Source organism: Gadus macrocephalus, chromosome 1, assembly GCF_031168955.1.
Source record: "Gadus macrocephalus chromosome 1, ASM3116895v1".
Classification (NCBI taxonomy): domain Eukaryota; kingdom Metazoa; phylum Chordata; class Actinopteri; order Gadiformes; family Gadidae; genus Gadus; species Gadus macrocephalus.
In genome coordinates, this window is record NC_082382.1 from 4,216,118 (window position 1) to 4,237,962 (window position 21,845).

At 44.2% G+C, this 21,845-nt stretch overlaps 1 protein-coding gene across 1 annotated transcript in view; it reads right to left on the reverse strand.

Moving 5' to 3' along the window:
* Positions 1-20,270, reverse strand: part of mfsd4aa (major facilitator superfamily domain containing 4Aa) — a 25,903-nt gene extending 5,633 nt beyond the window's left edge. Inside the window, exons 1-5 of the mRNA XM_060063323.1 lie at positions 19,955-20,270; positions 4,012-4,210; positions 1,467-1,721; positions 635-782; positions 338-453 (exon numbers count right to left, since the gene is read on the reverse strand). Of these exons, the coding sequence (XP_059919306.1) occupies positions 338-453; positions 635-782; positions 1,467-1,721; positions 4,012-4,210; positions 19,955-20,184 (948 nt within the window). The 5' untranslated portion in view covers positions 20,185-20,270. The remainder of the gene's footprint in view (positions 1-337; positions 454-634; positions 783-1,466; positions 1,722-4,011; positions 4,211-19,954) is intronic.
* Positions 20,271-21,845: the final 1,575 nt, after the last annotated feature.

Below are 21,845 nucleotides of genomic sequence, written 5' to 3' on the forward strand. Positions count from 1 at the left end.
GCTGTGCTGCTTATCCCTAGACATCTAAAGTTCCATTCAAGTTATATCAAAGTTATGTTTTTAAACCGTTTATTCTCTTGCCAGAAGGACTATCTAGAAGGACTAAGCTACTTTATTTTGAGATGCCCCTGGAATCCCAATGTTTGTTTCTAGTGTAAAGCAAGCTAAAAAAAAATAAGATTCAGGGCTAATTAAATAATATCTGGGGCTTTAGCACGAATGAAACAGCCTAGTGACCCCACTGGCCGTTAGCAGTCTACTATGGTATCATTTATAAGCATCCCAACTTTAATGTTGTGATACATACAAATGCAAAGGTGTGTGTGTGTGTGCTCACTATAATGCCGTCAGTGCAGAAGAGGATGGCTCCTGCCAGGACATGCAGCAGGAAGAAAAAGGGGGGCCTGTCCCTCAGCTTGCTGACGTTGAAGCACCTGAACACCCCTACAGGACCTGGGGGACAAGGGGTGGTACGCATCTTTAAAATAGACCCCTTTCACAGACACTTCATCTCAGGACCAACTCAGGTGGGAACACCTCTGGGAAAAGGACACTTAAAATTATGCATGAATAAATACATAATACATACATGTATATATACATACATAAATATATATTTATAAGCAGGTCTCACACTGCTGTTGTTCCTCCGGTGGACTCTTGGAAGAGAAGGACTCGGGCTCCTGAGTCTCTCGTCTGTCCAGAAGATGAGTGCCGGTCCTTGAGCAAGGCAGCAAGCGCTTTTTGTACATCAAGATGAACACTACTAGCGGGACAGGCAGCTGGAACACACGCACACACGCACACGCACACACACACACACACACGCACACGCACACGCACACGCACACGCACACGCACACGCACACATACACACACACACACGCACACAATGTATCTCAATATTTGATATATCCTTGAAGTCTAAGGGCACACATCAAACTCACTTCCTCTAACCCTCTCAGACCCTCTGCTTTTCTCAAAGTACTTTTGAATCGTAACCGTAGAAGTCATGAAAAAAGCTGACTAGCAGGAGACTAATTTACAAACCAAAAGGATGTAATCTAAATAAAGTTGTATTCATAATGTGAGTCAGAGTTCAACTAGACTCTGCATAGCCTGCATAGCCCCCCCCCCCCCCGTATGTTGTACTTCCTGGCACTTAATGTACGCACTTATTGGATGTTGTACGTCCTTGCACTTAAAATAGTAGTTAGCATTGTGTAGAATCTTATGCTATCTTTCTTCGTTGTACACAGGGAATGGTTTAACCTAGTGAGTGTTAGTGCTTTGCCCTTGGTTCAATGAACATCCTTACTGTACCGACAGTAAGGATGTACATTGTTTCTCTTCCTTCTGACAAATGACACATGTAGATGTGTCCTCTGATCCCTCCTTCCTGAGCCCTGTCGTTGACCAGAGCCATGACCCAGAAGGCCAGGCCGCCCCCCTGTGCCGGCCCTTACGTTGACCAGAGCCATGACCCAGAAGGCCAGGCCGCTGCGGCTGGCGCCCGCTCGCTCGGTAGGGGGCAGCTGCAGGGAACTGTTTTGTCGCCAGGCCGTCTCTTGCTCCAGGATGACGTAGGGGTGGTAGGGGCTGGGGGCCGCGGCGGTGCCGTTGGAGGTCAGGTTCTGGCCCAGGAAGCAGCCATCAGACAGGAAGGGGTCGACCATCAGGGGGACCACCAGGGCACCCAGGCCAATGAAGAAGTGCAGAAACTATGGAGGGAGCGATTGGTGATAATGTTATATTATCGTGATGTTACATGTGATAGGGTTAGTGTATCATAATACATTACAATCGAAGATGTTATATGACAATGTTTTTGATATGTTAAGTCGTCAGCTGTAGGTGGTAGGCTGAGAGAGGGTTGTGGATTTTAGCATTCTTCAACCCCTGTTCTGCCCTAATGTAGTTTCTGTTACTCTCAATGAGTATGCCTGTTAACCGTCCCCGGAGCGAGAAGAATGACAAAATGACAAGAACAACTACAATGACAAAGAGAATGAATATGATTTTTTTTAATAACAAATTTGACTAAGCAATATCATATAACAGATATGGGAAACATATATCCCTGTTTAGCATGTCCCTCTCTTCCCTCACCACTAAACCAATGTCACGTAAAACAGATACCGTTCCTTGCAAAGCATGCTGGGATGTCCCGGCACCTCTTTTTCCAATGATGATTTCCGATTAGAAATGAGGTGAGGTAGATGGAGAGCTTGTTAGAAGAGCAGACATAGCAGACAGAGACGAGCATGATCAACACAGGAGATACATCGACTGTTTGGAGTGATTGACTCTGTTGCAGTGAGTGGGTTATGTAGGAATGGAATATATTGTCCCATCTGCCGTCACTAGAATGCAGTACCGTCCCCTTACAAAGCCTGGGAATTCATTGAGGCCTTGTAGTTGGGCATAACATCATGGTTTGGTGTCATCACAGAGTGCTTGACAGGTCAAAGAACAGAGAGAGTATCTGGGAACCACCTCAACCTCTACCTAGATAGCGTATGTGTATGAAAATTCCCATTTAGGCGGAGCTTCAAACTTTGACAGAATAAAGGTTTGCCTCTGGTTCCCTACTATGAAAAAACATTTCTCCATATTGCCTCTGTCCATCAAGTCAAGAACTGAGTTCTGTACGACAGGCTCTGAGCAAGCAGGCTGAAGTAGCAGCCCAGAGAGTGTATATTCATGTCCGCTGGGTCGTCTTCATCTAAACTTTGCATGGGGATGATTAATCCTGCATTTGTTAAGCAAGCAGCTTGCCTGGTTTCACTTCCTATGAACAGAGTAGTGCAACATTTCACACGTTCATGAATATATAATATGTATATAAAATATATATACAAATCCGACATCATATCATACTCATATGATATGATGTTGATATGATGTTGGATATGATGTCTAACCCTAAAATAAAAGCTGAATATAGCTCCATCTGAGGTGTGAGTTGAAGATCCCTAGGAAGGGGGGCCACCTCCAGACGTTGACACTGACCAGGTCTGTCCAGAGTCTTCCCCCATTCCCTGATCCAACTCACCAACAAGGTGGGCGGTTGTACACTTATGAGCATCCTTATGTTGGAACATGGTGTTTGTTATAGACAATCCATGACTAGCACAGAAGTTTAACAACAGACGACTGCTTAGATTTAGATCAGGGAGGCCGTTCCTCCCCATCACGTCTCTCCAGGTGTCTATCATTGCCCAAGTGGGCGTTGAATTCTCTGAGCAGAACTACGGATTCCCCTACTGGAGCCCCATTCAGGAATCCATTCAGGGTCTCCAAGAAGGCAGAATCCTCTGAGCTGCCTTTTGGTGCGTATGCACAAACAACAGTCAGAGTTTTCCCCACCACCCTTAGGCAGAGGCAACCCTCTCGTCCACTGGGATAAACTCCAACACCGCAGCACTCAGCCGGGGATTTATGAGTATCCCCACACCCGCCCGGCGTCTCACGCCCTGGGCATCTCCGGAGAAGAATAGAGTCCAACCCCTATCCTGGAGTACGGTACCGGAGCGGAAAATGTGTGTAGAGGTAAGCCCCTCCAGATCTAATTTGTAGCGCTCCATCGCCCTCACAAGCCCCGGTTCCTTTCCCCCAGCTTCTGCCGCTCGGGTCTGGTCCGTCAAGACCCTTGACCTTCACTGCCACCCATGTGGCGGCGCATCTGAGCCCAGTGGGTGGGGGGGGGGGGGCACGTCCCTATTTCAGGCTGTGCTTGACCGGGTTCCGTGGCAAACCCGGCCACCAGGCGCTTGCCGGCGAGTCCTCTGTCTCTGCCTGGCTCCAGATGGGGGCCTTGGCTTCCTCCGGGCAGGGTCTCTCCACAGCTTTCATGATTTTCCATGGGGTCTTGGTGAACCATTCTTAGTCTGGCCCCTCCCCTGAGGCCACTCTGCCATAGGAGACCCTACCAGGAGCACAAGGCTCCAGACAACACAGCCCTGGCGGTTCAACTCTGATGGAAACAATAGACACACACTCTCTACTCACCTGTAGGAATATGGCTGAGTCCTTCTGGTAGATCTTCACCAGCTGCAGGTTCGTGATGGTTTCAACAACCCCCATTGCCATGCCAGCTATCACCATGACGATTGCCAGCAGCGACAGGTTGTAACAGAGCGGGATGAGGGAAAACGCCACGGAGATAAGGAGGGTGCTCCAGAAGAGAGCACACAGAGAGAGGTCCAGTCTGAGGGAGGATGATACAATGGCACAGTTCATTAACTCATGTTAATCACCCACCCATTGCCCATCCCACCAACACTTATGAATACTTCTAAAAAAGGTAGTTGATTCGTTCATTGTTAGACTAACTACCACACATCATCCATTTTGGTAACCGTGGTAACTTTTTTCCTCCTCCCTCCACTGTTATAAATCTAGCACTATTCTACTCAGTTCAGAGCTGCCTCAACTCTATTGAGAGAAATTACAAAATGCCTCTAACCCATTTTCCTTAACTTTCAGAGTTGTTTATCCTCATATAAGAGTCATTTATCAACCCTTTGAGTTATTTTTTATAATCATGCATTTCTTCTGTTTTACGAGTAACAATTAACTGAAATAATTTACCAAACAAGATGTATACCCATGTCTCACTTTATTTCTCAGGCACTTCTTTTCATTATTGCAGTGAATTCACTTGTGATTACAAAAACAATAAATAATACAGAAACAATAAAAATACAATAAAACAAATAAAATGAGTAAAGAAGAAGTTGCAAAGACATAAGAAGAAGACAAAAAAAAGGAGGAAGACAGAGATGAGAAGATGAAGACTGAGAGAAGAGGTGAATAGACCTCTGAAGAATAAGTCCAGCCTCCGAGGCATCCGGTTCCCTCGGTCAAATGTCTCCCTCCCTCGGTCAAGCACACACTTTTTCCATTTAGTTTCCTTCTTCACCTTTTACTTCTTCGCCACAAGTCAGTCACATGTTTGTCTGGCTGAAATCTTTCCCGGTCGCTTGCGGCCTTGACTGGAGGGTGGCAAAAGATGAACCAGCAGGAGAAGGGAAGACATGTCACTGTCTGAAACCGGAGGCGCAACTAATACAATAAAATATGCAAGTTTGAAGACCTCCTCCTACTCACTTTAACCTACGAATTATGGATGAAAAACCAGTATAAGGCAGTACCCTTCATTTCTCAGTAATGAATCAATTCCATTGCAATTACGATGGGACAATATATTTACCTTCTTCGACTTCAGTGGCAACGGCATTCTGGATGAGATCTTGTACCTCCCCAGTCTGTGCGATGTCACGGCTCTGTGCGATGACCTTTAGTTTTATGTTGGTAGACCACTTCTCCAACAGCTTTGCAGAGGTTGACTCACCAAAAAGAAGACTAAAATCTTGATCAATCTACACAAAATCACAAAGTAGAGACGATATCTTTTACCCAACACATATTAACTACAACCCAAAATCACCTTCAGATTTCACATTAGTATGTAGAAAAATAAGATTGACATACCAGGCCTGGTATGTCCATGAACCGTGGGAAAATGGCTAGAATTTCAGATGACTTGTCAGGGTCATGCAAAAAACTCTGACGGTAGATCAGAGTTAACCTCATCTTTGCCTTTACCACTGCCTCATCAGCGGTGTGCTTCATCAGGGCAATAGCTTCCTGACACTGACATTCAACCAGTTAGCCTCTTCAAAAGGATCTCTGTCAGTTCTTGGTCCACCTAAAATGATTGCAGATAACATGAATGTTACATGGTAAGGCTTTTCTTTCTGAAGCACGAAGTATTCACAAAACTACAGGCCAGGATGACCACACACGATCAAAAGTATGTACATAGTCAAAAATGTTTGCCTTACTTCAAAGGATATAACAACAATTTGCATTTTGGAAAAATGAACAAGAAAACAGGTCAAAATTCTAACAAATAAAACACATACTGTGTGTTCATTTGAGCCCAAAATTATACGGGGGTCAAGCTAATATAAGCAGTGACCAACATCAAAAACTGCACAGTTTTGTGATCGCCGTGAGCGCTTAGGTCGTCTCTCTGATGCCTCCTTCTGAAGTGTTTTTATTTTCCAGGACAGGTATCCACAACATTTTCTGCATTGTAATAATGCTCCTATAATAAATAATAATAATTGATCACTTTTTTATAGCGCTTTTCTAAATGCTCAAAGACACTTTACAAATAAGAAAGGAACACATACAAACAGTACAGACACTCAAACAAAAGGAAAAAATAAACAACACAACAACAATAGGTAACACATTAAGAGAGCAGGAGAGGGTGGAAGATGGCGGAGGATGATTAGTCAAATGTTGTAGGTGGTCCTGAAGAAATAGGTTTTAAGTTGACTTTTGAATAAACAGAGTGCATCAGAGTTTCAGATGGCCAGAGGCAGGGAGTTTCAGATGGTAGGAGCAGCGATGGCAAAGGCTCTGCCCCCCAGGGTGCGGTACTTGGTCTTGTTGATGGGGGTGAGAAGGTTGGCATCAGCGGAGCGTAGGCGGCAAGTGGGGGAGTGGCGATGGAGGAGATCTGTTATGTACGAGGGTGTAAAGTTGTTTAGCGCTTTGTAGGTGGTGAGGAGGATCTTGAAATTGATGCGTTGTTTTATTGGAAGCCAATGAAGTTGACGGAGGATGGGAGTGATGTGTTCTCTGGAGGGGTAGTGAGTAAGCAGTCAGGCAGCAGAGTTTTGTACATATTGCAGTTTTTGAAGAATATTGGAGGGGAGGCCATACAGAATGCTTTTGCAATAGTCGAGTCTGCAAGTGATGATGGTGTGGATTAGTGTTTTCGGCAGCTGAGGATGATAGAGTGGGTCGAAGGCGTGCAATGTTGCGGAGGTGGAAGAAGGATGTTTTTCTGACATTGTTTATGTGTGACTTGAAGGAGAGCGTGGGCTCCATGATGATGCCGAGGTTTCTGACCTGGGGGGGGGACAGAGTGTCCATCGATGCAAAGTGAGAAGTTCTGGGACGTGGGGATGATGGTTTTAGGGCCGAAGATGATCATTTCAGTTTTATTGCCGTTGAGTTTGAGGAAGTTGTGGTCCATCCAGGTTTTGATGTCAGTGAGACAGTTGGTGAGAGTGGAGGGGATGGCAGGAGTAATGGCTGTGGTGGTGATGTACAGTTGGGTATCGTCGGCGTAACAGTGAAATTGAAGACAATTGCGGCGGATGATGTGACCTAGTTGGAGCATGTAGAGGATGAAGAGGATGGGGCCAAGCACTGAACCTTGGGAGACTCCGTGTGAGACAGGGATGGTGTGGGATTGTGGTTGTTGATGGAGATGTATTGGAATCTTAGGAGGTGAACCAGGAAAGGGCGGAGTCAGTGATGCCAATGGAGTGCAGACGGCTGAGGAGGATGGAGTGATTGATGGTGTTGAAGGCAGCACTAAGGTCGAGGAGGAGGAGAATGGTGAGGTCGTTGGTGACTTTAAGTAGGGCTGTTTCAGTGCTGTGGTAGGTTCGGAAGCCGGATTGGAATGTTTCATACAGGTTATTGGAGAGGAGGTATTGCTTGAGTTGTGTTGCGACGGCCCTTTCCAGTAGATTTGAGAGGAATGTGAGGTTGGAGATTGGTCTAAAGTTGTTGGGGTCGTCGGAGTTAAGGCCGGGTTATTTAAGGAAGGGGGTGATGGCAGCAAGCTTAAGCGGTGGGGGAACGGTGCCAGAGTATAGGGAGGAGATGATGGTGTCTGTGATGAGTGGGGTGAGAGAGATGAGGGCATGGGGCCCAGGGGGGAGGTGGAAGAGTATTTTCAAGAGGTCTGCTGTGGTTATGGGTGAGAAGATGGAAAGCTGGTGGTCAGAGGTTGAAGGAAGTGGAGTTTCTGAGTCAAGGCTTGTTGCAGAGGAGGTGGCAAGCTGGTTGTGGATGATTTCTGAAAAATTATAGGAATTTATTGCATTTCTCCGGGGTGAATGAGGATGAGATGTTATCCTGGGGTTTGAGGAGTTTATTTATGGTGGAAAATAGTGCATGGGTTGGAGGATCTAGAATGAATGATGCCAGAGTAGTAGACAGAATGGGGTTTGTTAAGTGCTGCTTTGTAGAGGTGCATGTGCTCATTGTAGGTGAGGGCGTGTACTGTGAGATCAGAATTCTTGTGTAGTCTGAGTTTGAAAGCCAGGTGTTCAAATGATGGGGCAGCAGGGATGGAGAGTGGGTGGGGTTGGAGGTCTTGATGGTAAACAGCAGCAGTACCCCCTCCTCTGCCCTCAGAGCGTGGGTTGTCCAGGTAAGAATATCCAACATTTTCTAATTTGGTTGAGTGCAAAGTAGTCCAGGGTTTTTTGGCAAGTTTTAGGTACTTTTGTTTTGATTGGAAATTGATTGAGCAGAAGGTAGGATTGCGCATTAGGTGACCTTGGGTGTCTTGAAAGGCGCCTCTAAATGAAATGTATTATTATTATTATTATTATACCTTAAGGGCGCTCGTTCATCTCTCGTCTTCTAACTCTGGCCCTTTCTGTCCCAAATCTGAACAACACCTCAACAAAGGCTGCAGGTCTGACCTCAAATTCTGGTTGTTTCTCCTTGTTAATTGGAACGGTATATCTTTCTTTTATAATGACATGCCCAAATCATCAGATTATCTCAAACTACTTACCGATGCGGCGCCCTCGGTCGGGTTTGGGGTTTATTCCAAGGGCAATGGTTTGCCGAAAGATGACTAGCCGAATTTCGCACATTCGCCCTCGGGTCCGAGTCGTTTGTGCTCTTCAAACTTTACCCAATCGTGGCTGCTAGCGTTTCGTAGGGGCAAGCATGGCGTCGTAAATGCATAACCATGTTCTGCGATAACGAAGCAGTGTTGGCAATGACTAATACAAAGCGATCTGCGTGCGCTACTATTATGTCTGTACTCAGACGTCTAACATGGCAGTCCGTTACTCTCAATGTCATCATAAAATCTGCGCATATACCTGGTCACTATAATGTTCTAGCTGATTCTCTCTCCCGTTTCCGTTTCCAGGAATTCAGACGTCTATGCTCCGCAGCGAATGTGGATCCAATACACAGTTTAAATTCTCTGTTAGACTCCACTAGGAACTTCATGGCAGAAGCCGTAGCTCCGTCTACCCTCAAAGCCTATAGCCATGCATGGGCTTTGTTTAATTTATTTTGCATTTCCATATATGTATCAGTTTCCCAGTGTCGGCCCCCATTGTCTGCGCTTTCATCCTCCACTGCTTAGAATCCAGTAGACAAAAATCGTCTTCTATTCGTAGAAACTTGGCTGGTATTCAATTCATGCAAGATGCCAGGATTCTGGCTTTCCTAGTTTATTTTCGGCTCCCGCAATTCGTCTTCTACCGAAAGTCACTGCCAAAAGTACCAGACAAACGCTCGCCTATCACTCTCAATATCTTGAATAGATTTGTGTGCTCTCTCAGAACTGGGATATTCCATTTGTTTACCATGTCGGTGGCACAACACGAAAGCACTCAATGTTCACTGCAGAAACTCCGGTGAGTGCGTTGACCACGTCGGTGGCACAACACGGGCACTCGTGAGTGTGTTGACCACGTCGGTGGCACAACACGGGCACTTCTGAGTTTGTTGACCCCGTCGGTGGCACAACATTAAACACTCAAAGTTTGGCTGCAGTAACCCCGGTGAGTGCGTTGACCACGTCGGTGGCACAACACGGGCACTCGTGAGTTCGTTGACCACGTCGGTGGAACAACACAGAAGTACTCATGTTCACTGCAGCAACCCCGGTGAGTGCGTTGACCACGTCGGTGGTACAACACGAAGGCACTCGAGGCTTGCTGCAGCAACATCTGCAGAGTGCTCTAAATTTCCACTGATCTCGCTGATGGTATATTCAGCAAACGGTTTCATGTGGTATATGATTGACTCTTAATATGTTGTACATTGGTTATGTATTTATCCTCCAGAAGCAGTATAGATCCTTGCCCCCTTTTCTACAGTGGGTATGTATGTTCTCATTACTCCCTTTTGTATATCCCATCTTTTGGGGGTGGGCTCCGCCCCTGCCAGTCCTGGCAGGACATGCCGAGTTATCACTTATTTCTAGCGTTACATCCTTTCTTTTGGGGAAGGCTCCGCCCCTGCTAGTCCTGGCAGGATATGCCGAGTCCACACGTCGTCCTGGATCCATGATGGGGCTTCCTCCAAAGATTTTCATGCAAAATATTCTCTTATGTTATCATAAAATAAATCTTTATTCGTGTTTATTGGTGAATGAGTCTTCATGGGAGAACTGAAAGAATCTGTAGTACAAAACCATACCAATGGTCTAATATGTTAATACTACTTTGACAACATGCAGCCACTGTCAACAGACGATATTATTGCTGATGCAAAGAATACTGTTGGTAATTAATGTGAAAAAATATGCAAATTACCATCAGTTTTATCTTTAAAAATTGCCTCTGGGATAACAATTTCCAGGACAGCAAGAACAGGTTGCTTCAGCAAATATTTATTTAATATCCTGATCAACTTCTGTCTTTGAGTCATCAAAGACTTGGATATCCATTGTAGGAAGATCAAATTTATTGGCAACTGAAGAAGATAAACCTTTAGATACATAATACAAGCTATAGAAAATAGATCAATAAAATAACAAAACACTCTATCTCTACTATTGTTATTCAACTGTTTTGATACATAAAATATAAAAATTCTCACCACATTCCAAAAACGCCTCAAATGTATAGGGTGTTGGACAAATCACATAGTTCTTGCTGTCTTTAAATCTTGCCTGACAACATTATGGTTGTCCATCCTAGATCACAACAAAATCAGAGAACAATTTAGAAACTCATTTAACGCAAATATTGAATTGGAATAATTAATGGTGCAACATTACAGTTGCTCTTCTCTGAGTAAAGTATATGTGCTGATGGGTAAAAATGGAATGGTGAACGACCTTAATGGCTAACGTTAGATAAGCTTCCCATGCAGTCAATTGACGCTTGTGCAATGCATTTAGACTAGTATAGTTTTAATTTGAACTTTTGACAGTTTCGACAAGAACTTGAACTTGGCTCGCCCCAATGGCGTGCGCCACGGTTGAAAAGCGACTAGCTTTATAACAGTACGGAAAATGCAGATGTTAACACACACTGTACAGTGAACATTAAGTTAGTTCAAAGGTATATTCTTTGGTTAGTTGTCCATACATGCTTCATTGACGGGCAACTCATACATGAATGTTGCACAGAAGTTAGCTAAAGGACTTAGTTACTTAGTTAGCTTGCTTGCTGCTACGTTTGCTATGCATGTTGGTCTGAAACACTGACGAATAGGGCTCATAATGGATGGCAGCATGATCTTAAGGCATGGTATTCTAATAATTTAGAATGAATAACTGCCAGATAACTTGAGAAACTGTAGTTTAATGCCAATACTTCATAACCAGCACGTAATTAGCCTATCTTGTAGGGTGTATCAAATCGGAGCTGGAAAATATGTAACGAAAATACAAGTTCGAAAATCCGTTAGGAAAATACAAATTCAACAGATATGCATATTTCAAACAAAAAATGATGAATTATTACTTACTTTAACATTCAGTAGAAACGTCGACTTCCAGTGCACTTCTACTGTCAATGACTTCAGGTGTCGGGAGGAGTAATGGCGGACAAATGAAACTTTTTACAAAAGCTCTGCCTAATGATCAGAGTGTATACAGAGTCTGTATACACTCAGAGTGATCAACACACTCTATAATTCTGCTCCCACTCAGCCTCCATTTTACTCATTACACTCAAAATAGTGCAAAAACTGGAAAATTGCTCAGCAGCATTATCTCTATTGGGTCTTTCACACCGCCGCAAAATCGGAGTCCGTTCCGGGCTAGTTCGGAGCTAGGGCCAGTGTTTTGGTTTCACACCGCCAGAGAACCGGCTCCGGCATCTAAAAACCGGTTCAACTCCAGCCCCAGGATTGAGCTGGGCTAGAACTAGAACTGCTTTTACGCCGGGGGAAGGGGGCGGGGTTACCCTTACCTAAACAGGAAGACCAACGAAGACCGGCATTTTTAAAACACCGAAGTAAACAATGGACGTGAATCCGTGTATGGTTCGTTCTTTGAATATTCAGATTTAAAACAAAATCAGAAAAAACAATTAACAGAGTTGTTTTTTTGTTTTTTTCTGATTTGGTTTTGAATCGGAAAAAGGGCAAAACGAATAAACTAATAAACGGCATTTTATTTGTGTTTTTTGTGTGTTGGTTTTTTGAACCCGAAACAGAAAAACAAAAAACGACTCTGTTAATTGTTTTTTCTGATTTTGTTTTAAATCCGAATATTCAAAGAACCATACATGGATTGACGTGAAAACGAAATTGTTGTTGTTGTGTTTGAAACTGGCGCGAGGGTTCTTCTTCTTATTGTACAGTTCCGGCAAGGCGCGAGGGTTGCTGGGAAAGCGGAGACGTTTGCAGTGACGTCATGACGTTGCTCTCGCCGGCTCCATGTCTGGCTCTGGCCGCTGTGAAACCAACTGGTTCATAACTGTGATAAGGCTGGAACCTGTTTGGAACTGGCCCTAGCACCAGCCCGGAACTGGCTCTTGGTTATTTTTGGTGTGAAAACCCCATATGATTGTAAAGGACATGAGGCCCATTGCTATTTTTGAAGGTGAAGGCTTCCGTGAAATGGTTAACACTTTCCATTCAGGATACACCCTTCCATCCAAGCGCCGCTTCACTGACTTAATGGAGAGAAAAAATGTTGGCTACCATTGACAAAGTGAAAAGTGAACAAAAAAAAAGCACTTCCAAACTATCACTAACTACTGATGCTTGGACAAGTGTTAGAAAACATGGACATACTTCATGGACATACTTAGTTGTCACCTTAACTACAATGCCGCTTGAGGAGCGGCACACTGCTGAAAATATTGCCTCTTTGGTGGAGAGGGTGGCAGAGAAATTAGATTTCTCCCTTCGAGATAATGTACTGCCGATTGTACATGATAACGCGGGTGATGTTGTTGCAGCTCTTCGCATCCTAGAGGAGAAACATGGGGTAGCCTGCGTCACATCATGATGCTGGCCATACGCTTCAGTTGGTGGTCAACCATGCCTTGAAGAAGAATCCCATGATCGACAGGACAGTCGGGGCTGCAGGGTACCTTGTGAAGCATTTCAAGAAAAGTGAGCTGGCTAGCAGCAAGCTGAAACAGTAACAAAAACAGTGGGGTACAGCCGAGCATACCCTGATCCAGGATGTCTCTGTAAGATGGAAGAGTTCGCACTACATGGTGAGTCGCCTTTTGGAACAACGGTGGCCAGTGGTCGCAACACTTTCGGACCCAGAAGTTACACAGCGTGGGAAGCAGTACCTGGATCTGAGGAATGACAATTGGAGCTTACGCAGCTTGCCAACTGCATCCGTCCGTCAACGGACGACGGAAGGCGTGTCTGACGGATGGGGGGGGTGGTATTTGCCGACGGAGCCATGATCTGATTGGCCGATGGATCCGTTGCAGCCTGAAAAGTTAAAATTTTCTTTTAACTTTGGTATTTGCCGACGGACCCAAAATGCATGCAGATCTGTCAACAGACGGATACAGTGGGCAAGGGGTGTTACTCGAGGAGCTGGAGCAGGTCCTCAAGCCTTTAGAACAGGCCACTGTTTTTCTCAGTGGAGAGACCTATGTCACATTATCTGTTTTACCTCCACTGCTTAATCTACATCAGTCAACGAAGAAAACCACATGAGTCTCCTGCTGTGAACTCTTTTCAAATTGCTGCAGACCAAAAGATGCAGGCAAGGTGGGAGTCTGAGTCTGCTTTTAAAGAGGATTGACCCCCACTTTCGTAAGTTGATGTTCCTGTCACCCGATGATGCTCTGAAGGTGCAAGTACAAATTCAGGCTCTTGTAATTTATATCAAAAGAGCCCAGCAACAACTGGCAAGGATTGAGCAGGAGCTCTTAGCCAGTCCCCAGCAAAAGAACACCCCCAAATCTTTGCTGGACAATCTGCTTGGACTTTGAGGGGGAGGGCAGCAACGAGGATATTGGCCAGGAGAACAGTGGTGAGGGTGAAGCGGTGAGAAACAAGGTTCTTTGTATTTTGGGGAGAATTGCATTTCAAGGGATACTAGCATACGTCAATGGTGGAACGAAAATGCAGGAAGGGTTCCCGAACCTGACTGTTCTAGGAAATGTTTTGATATATTCAGATTGTGTGAAAAGTTACATTGATCAAGTAATGTGAAATAATTGGTAACTGAAAAGGTATTTTTATCGTAGTCCCTATGGTCACTGACCAGGTTGTCGGACATGATGGAGGTAACAGACAATTTACATCTCTCGACACACAGTAATCTTATTGCATCCATGGTGGTAAACTACATTCATAGACATATGATTATTGCTAAATGCTATATTAATTCATTATTATTAATTCATCTAATTAGCAGTTTGTGCTACAAGCCTTTGATGTGGCTTTTTGAGTCACTTCCTGTCAAAATCTTATATTTTCTTGAGACCCTCATTCATATAAAGACACCACACCTACTGGCCTGTGGCAACCATTGAACATATCCATATGGGGTATGCTTGTGGACAAAATGGGTACACCATACATAATTATTGTTAGCCTCATGTCATATTTTGTCATATTTGTCATATTTTGGCCAAATTGTGATATCTAAAGTAACTCCACTCGCCTAACGTTGCCTATTTACTGGGCCTCATTGGCTATATCCTAAGCCAATCAGAGTGCTTTTTACCTTTTATAATGTATAAGGTCAGCTATCTGACCTCAGCATTTTTTACGCTAAATACAAAACTATGCTATGAGGCTAACGATATGCAGCTTCCCATGATCACGGCACTCAACAACAGAAATAGTCAATACACACTGAGGATAACTAAGTGCTATCTTAACCACATCCCTGGCTTTCCCCATTAACCGGGTCTGTCTGTAATGAGACATCATGGTTTTATACTCAGTCCCTAATTAATACTCACTGTGTATTTGTCTTATCACCCCAGATAATGCTGTCCTGGTTGGGTGAAGGAGCATTTTTGTGGCTAACATTAGCACCGCTAGACAAGAATTTTGCTGCAATATAATCTTGTATCTGTTATGAAGTTATTATTGGAGCAAAACAACTGAACTGAGCCCCTGTGAGAGTGGAATTTGTAGTTGTAGAAAATAAAAAGACACACGTGTATCAGTTCATTTGAGAAGAAAAGATGCAAAGGAGTTTAGGAGTTGCAAACTTGGGAGAAATTTGTTTTCTCTCCCACAAACACAACAGTTACACATTCACAAATTATTCAATGCAGGTGCAGAAATCCTATCCTACAAATCACAAATTTAGAGAAGCATACACATTGGTGCAGTGAATACGGTGCAAAACACATCCACACATACGTATCAGAAATCAGTTTGTGAAGTCTCACAATGAGACCACAACTAATTTCTCCCAAATAAAAAATAAATATGTGGGATATTTTTATAGCACAAACGGCTTTGAAGCGGCTCCTACCAGTCTCAAAAAAAAAAAATTCGCTCACAAATTACAAGCGCCAATTTCACACTTGGAAAAAAAGAAGGCAAAGATGTATAGCCCCTTCACATATCCTCTGCTCCTCCTGCCCGGCAGCGCTTCCACCAGGCGACGAGCACGCCTCGTGCTTCGTTGCCTGGGTGAGGGGCACCCAGATAGTATGTTTGTGCCTCACTGAGCGCTGCGGATGCTAACAGCATAATCCGCTCTCCTTCATGGCCTGTCCGCCATGACAGTTGGAAAGGTGTAATGTGGGCCTGACGACGTGGAGAAGGTTCTCAGACGCCGCAAGAGGGACCAGGTCTATCATGTCATACCCCTGTTGGGGGTGATGACAGCCGCCCACCCCTGGTTTCCCTGGGTCTGCTCTTTTTGTGCAGATTAGAGCGGTGACTTGCTCACCAGAGGTTGGATCCCAGGCGTCACAAGTTCAGGGTGCTTTCCGCACCCCAAGCTCAGGCTGCCCTCCGCACTCCGCTCGGTGCCGCCAGACCAGGTGTATTAGGGAGAACCACGTTGAGCCTTCCCCACAATCAGAGTATGTGTCTGCCGTTGTGGCGGCCACGCAGGCTGTTACGGTAACCGATCGCCCACTGGTCAAGAGTTTATTGCGTGGGAAGACATGTTGAGCCTGTTTTATCAGCTGCTTATTAGGGCTGGGCGATTAATCAAACTTCGATCTCGATTTTGATTTCAGCGTCAAACGATCACAAAACCAATATAATCGAGTTTTAGATTTTTTTTTTATTAAATGTTTTATAGAACAGCTGGATACATTTTTTGTAAATTATTTTAGATTTGACTATTTTCTTTTTGAACATTTTCTGCATTGTTTTTCAAAGTTCTCAGTTACAAAGCTTTTTTTGGAGTGACATGCTAAATAAATACATCATGTTTTCCAACTCAAAAATAATCGTTTGAATAATCTTGATTTCAATCTTGACCAAAATAATTGTGATTATGTTTTTTTCCATAATCGAGCCGCCCTACTGCTTATACCACGTTAGAATCTTCCCACAGTGTTGTGTGGGTTATCAAGGGACCCTTTCGGTGTCTCAAGCCCCTTTGGAAGCTCTGACTTTTAAGACAGCGCTCTTATGGCTTTGGTTTCTACTAAGGGGCCGGTGAGTTGGCCGCTCTGTCTGTCGGCCCGAGCTGCTCGTTACTTAACAAGGACAGCTCCTATGCGCTGCTTTGACCCAATGCTCAGTCCTCCCAAAGAAAATCAACAGTTATTTTTTGGTCGAGGGATATTGTCATTCTAGTGGGGCAAAGTTGGAGCTGCATTTCCTGTGATGAAATAGAACGTTATGTTATAATGACCCTGGTTCTATGATTGAAGGCGTAGCTGTTTCCCACCTGCTCAGGTGCCAATTCTGCTGTGCGCCTCTGTGAGAAGGTGAAATCCTCCCCCTTCTCACTGTCCCGCATTAGAGGAATTATTATTATTATTATTATTATATTGTGTGTATATATTAGATTGGGCTGGTATAGAATTGGTCTTCCGTCCCGGTAGGGGGCAGTATGCTAAGGGAGCTTAGGATCAAAGTATCAGGGAATAGCCCAGGGGGGTGTTGATAGAAACAGCTGTTTTGTAAATATCTTTAGGTTCTGCACAGGGTGTGGGTATATATGTATTTGGTGATTGTTTGTTTAGTATCATGTTTATTTAGTATTCACACAATGTACTTTCTGTTCAGTTATGTTGGATTGTTAGCTTTAGGTAAATGTTCCCCCAGCTAATGGTCTGGCCCATATGGCCGTGATTGGTCCAATTACCATTTCCCTATTTAAGGGCCTTTTCATTTGGTGTTTGGGGCGGAAGGTGGTGCTGGCTTGGAGTGAGGCCAGTACGGGAAACGTATGTTATGTTATGGTATGCTATTTTATGTTATCTTAGTTTGGTTTGCTGACTGATGCAGTCATTTCCTTTTCATTTTGAACGTTGCTCTATTTTTGTGAATGTTTGGAGAGATTAAAACTTCACTTTTCTTAGTCGTCAGTCCATTGCCCTCATTTTTGCCCACACTCGCGATACCCAGTTGCCCGTATCCCAGATACGTGGGGCGACCACGCCGGTCCCTCACAGCCTCTTTATACACAGGGTGCCTTGGGGAATGTGGGCGGTACCCACGTTGATTGGTGCATTGCTAAAATTGTCACGCCTGTGCATGCACGGGACAAGCCCATAAGGCGGAGCCTAAACGGCTACGCCTAGAATCATAGAACTAGAGTTATAACAACATAACCATCGTTCTAGGTCTCTTCTCATTGTCCCGATACTATAATAATATAATACAGCTCTATTTTCTACAACTACCTCTAGGACGTCAACCTGAAACATAGCTTGCAATTGCAAAATGAATTGTACTTTTATTTACTTCTAAGTGCAACCTGTTGATGCAGACAACAGGCTTTGTGAACACAGCCTTAGAAATACACATATTGTGTAGTCCTCCTCCTTGTTGGCCGACCACATGAGTTTCATGCATACTGCTGCTCGGTCAGTCAGATAAAGACAATCTAAGTCATGAGCACTGTCTGTTTGTGGCCGGTGTTTGCCATTATTTATAATAGGCCTATTGAACTTATAATGCAACTAAATTGATTAATTCAAAAAAATATCGAACAAAGACAAGGATGTAGGGTAAAAACGTTGGTTAAAGGTTGGGTATGGGATTTGCGAAATGCCAGCAGATTTTGAAAATACACAACTCAAATGGTCCTACCCCCTCTCCTTCAACGCTGACTCTGACTCCACCCATTCCAAGTACATGGACGAGCAATCATGCACGAGGGAACACAGATGCGCGAGAGCGAGTCATTTGCTAGTTAGCTAGCTCCAGTAGCTACCGCAGGATAACAACAAACAGAAGCTTGCTCTGGGTCACGAGGTTTGAGTACGTGCACGAAGGGGTCGCGCGCGGGGCGCGGGGGAGGGGGAGTGCAGTACGACCGTTTGATTGACGTACTTACTGTCCAATGCAACTCGGTGGCAATGGAAATCATTGGCTGGAGTTTTTCGAGCCCTGCCCGTTCCACAGATGATTGACTTGTTTAATTGTCATGTCAGTACTTCTAACTCAGTGGCTGTAACGCCCCGTGCACACTACCTCCGTCAGTTGTCCGTTGCCCATTGACTTTGAATGGGGACGGTCGCGCAATGCATTGTGGATCCGTCCGTTGACTTGGAGCGTTCGCCACCGTCAAAAAGTTGAAAAATGTTCAACTTTTTCGGCCGCGACGGATCCGTCATCCAATCAGATCGAGTATGCAAATTTAAGCACTGTGACGCGACTCGGGCTCTGACGATACTGGAAAGCGGGAAAGCGGGTCATCTTGCCTCGCAACAAGCAGGAAGAAGCGGGAAGAACCCGGCGAAGCGATTTGATTGGCTGACGGTTGCCTCTGCAAAGACTACTCCCCCATCCGTCAGCCACGCCTTCCCACGTCCGTTGACTGACGGTGCAGTGGGCACGAGGCGTAACGCCTCGGGCAACCGTCAGCCAATCAAATCGCTTCGCCGGGTTCTTCCCGCTTCTTCCTGCTTGTTGCGAGGCAAGATGACCCGCTTTCCCGCTTTCCAGTATCGTCAGAGCCCGAGTCGCATCACAGTGCTTAAATTTGCATACGCGATCTGATTGGATGACGGATCCGTCGCGGCCGAAAAAGTTGAACATTTTTCAACTTTTTGACGGTGGCGAACGCTCCAAGTCAACGGACGGATCCACAATGCATTGCGTGACCGTCCCCATTCAAAGTCAATGGGCAACGGACAACTGACGGAGGTAGTGGGCACGGGGCGTAAGTGGGTTATGATAAGGATTTCAAGTAATTTTGCAAAAATTGCCAAAAAAGCGAATTCCATACCCAACCTTTAAGGAATATGCTTGTTATATATAATATGTAAAATAAAAGCTTGACAGGGATTGTTGATTTCTCTTTTTGATTTACTCAGGTCAAAGTCACCTTGATGTAGTGGCAGTGTAGGCCTATACCTGATTATATCATGAGTCATGAATTATATCAAACACCATTAAAAACAATGTTTGACAATTGAATTCCTGTTCAAGAAACAAGATAAAAAAAATTATAATTTGGGTGCACCCATAGGCCATGTAATCTTTTAAAGTTTGAGATTTCTTTATTAAGCTGTTAGTTATTGTTTAGATGGTAAATGGAATGTATTAATAAAGTGATTTACTAACCAGTGGCCACTCAAAGCGCTACACAAAATCGCCTGACGTTCACACATTCATACACCCACACCGACGGCGGTGTCAAACACGCAAGGCGACAGGCAGCTAGTCAGGAGCAGTCAGGGTGAGGCGTCTTGCTCAGGGACACCTTGACACTCAGCTAGGGGGTGCCGGGGATAGCCGACCTATGTTTAATCCCATGCGTTTCCAATGAAACGGCTTAATGGCATGAACTCACCTTCTCTTAAAGAGTCCTGCAAAAGCCATGCCCACTAGCATGAAGACCTGCTGCACGAAGAACACCCAGGTGATCTCCTCCAGCGTGGACCGCGTCTGGCACTGCAGGTCCACGACGGTGGGCCCAAGGAACGCGATGCACAGGCCGTAGCTGAAGCACACGCACCAGTACGTGACGGTCTGGGGCCAGTGGCGCTTAAACAGCCGCCAGATCCGCTCGTCCACCACCATCGTCGTCTGAGTAAGTTATCCTCAGGTTGTCTCATAACATGAGTGCGGCACAGAAGTCATCACGTAAATAAAGTTGGATGGAGTTTGTTTGCGTTGCGCAACACGCGCTCATAGGCTCGTGATCCGCAGGGGGCCGTGCTCTAGGAGCCGCCGCACACACAAACGAGGGGCCCTCATTTGATTTGTTATACACTGGGGGCCACAACACGCCTGCCTGGGCTCTGCTAATATTGAGTTTTTACTAAAAGAACGCGAGACAAGCCCTGTAATACTAAATATGTAATATTATATTACATTTTTGCGATATTGCAATATGATATAATATATAATAAAATATTTAATTCGTTCAATATTGCAACAATTGATCGTCGTGTCCAATAATGTCCTATAATGATAATGTATCATCGTTGAACAACTGTATAAATAAGGCTGTCATTTTCTAACCAGTATTCTGGCGCCCTCTTCAGTTAATGAAGCACAATAGGGATTGGATAGGGATTTTTTACTTTGGAAATAATTGCCCAGGATATGTATCAACATATTCATTCCAGTATATAGATAAACGAGTGACGGATTTGACAAGATGACAAAGACAGCCTCTGTTACAGTTATTTAATTATTGAATTCATTAGTTAATTCTGGCTTCCAGGTAGTCATAGTAGGCCTACATTCAGTTTCTCATTTAATAACAGCAGACAATCTCACAAAATATTACACATCATACAAAATGAACTTTTTCATATTTAAAAAACATTTAGACATCATATACAATTGGAATTTGTGTTTGCTTAAATATTATTTTCTTTCGTTCAGCATAAAATTGACAGCACTTGAACTTGAAAACTTCTGTTAAAATACATTTAAACTATTTATATATATATATATATATATATATATATATATATATATATATATATATATATATATATATATATATATATATATATATGTATAATTTTTTTCAAATTCATTTATAATTCAATATTTATATATTATTTATTTCATTAAAGTATTTAAAATAGCTTCTTTTAACCACAACAAAACACACACAGTAATACTTCTGCCAATGGGGAAGGCTGGGGTGCTGGGGTTAAAGAGTGGGGTATTTTGGATTTCCTCATTATTCTGGCCCTGAATATTCAACCTACTTCAATAAGTAGAACGTATGGACTTCAAACTTTTCACTCCAACCCAACACACGCACATACCGTATATAATTCATATGCAACTAGTGCATGTTGACATGGATGCAGGCTTACCGCTTGGCCGCAGGGCACTTTGGTAGTGGCTGTTGGGACCCCTTTGTCCTGCTAATGGTGAATGGGAATGAATCATGAACCTCCACCTCTTGAGCAAACTGTGACGCAGTGTTCATGGAACAACAGCCGAGTACCATGGCCTTCAGTGACCTTGCTTCAGACGTTGAAGCAAAATAGAAGAAATAACCTTGGGTCTGCACCAGTGTTAGCGTAGCACACAGTGCCTTAGATTAGTGCCTTAGATTGAAATGCTAAAGTAGCTGATATGGGAGTGCTTAGTGATGTTATATGCGAGACATAACACCCGAGTGTGTTCTCCTGGCAGCAGACCATTGTGGACCATTGTAAGCCCACAAAAACACAGTTGAAGTGGCCTGCAATCTAGACTCTGATCTTCACAGA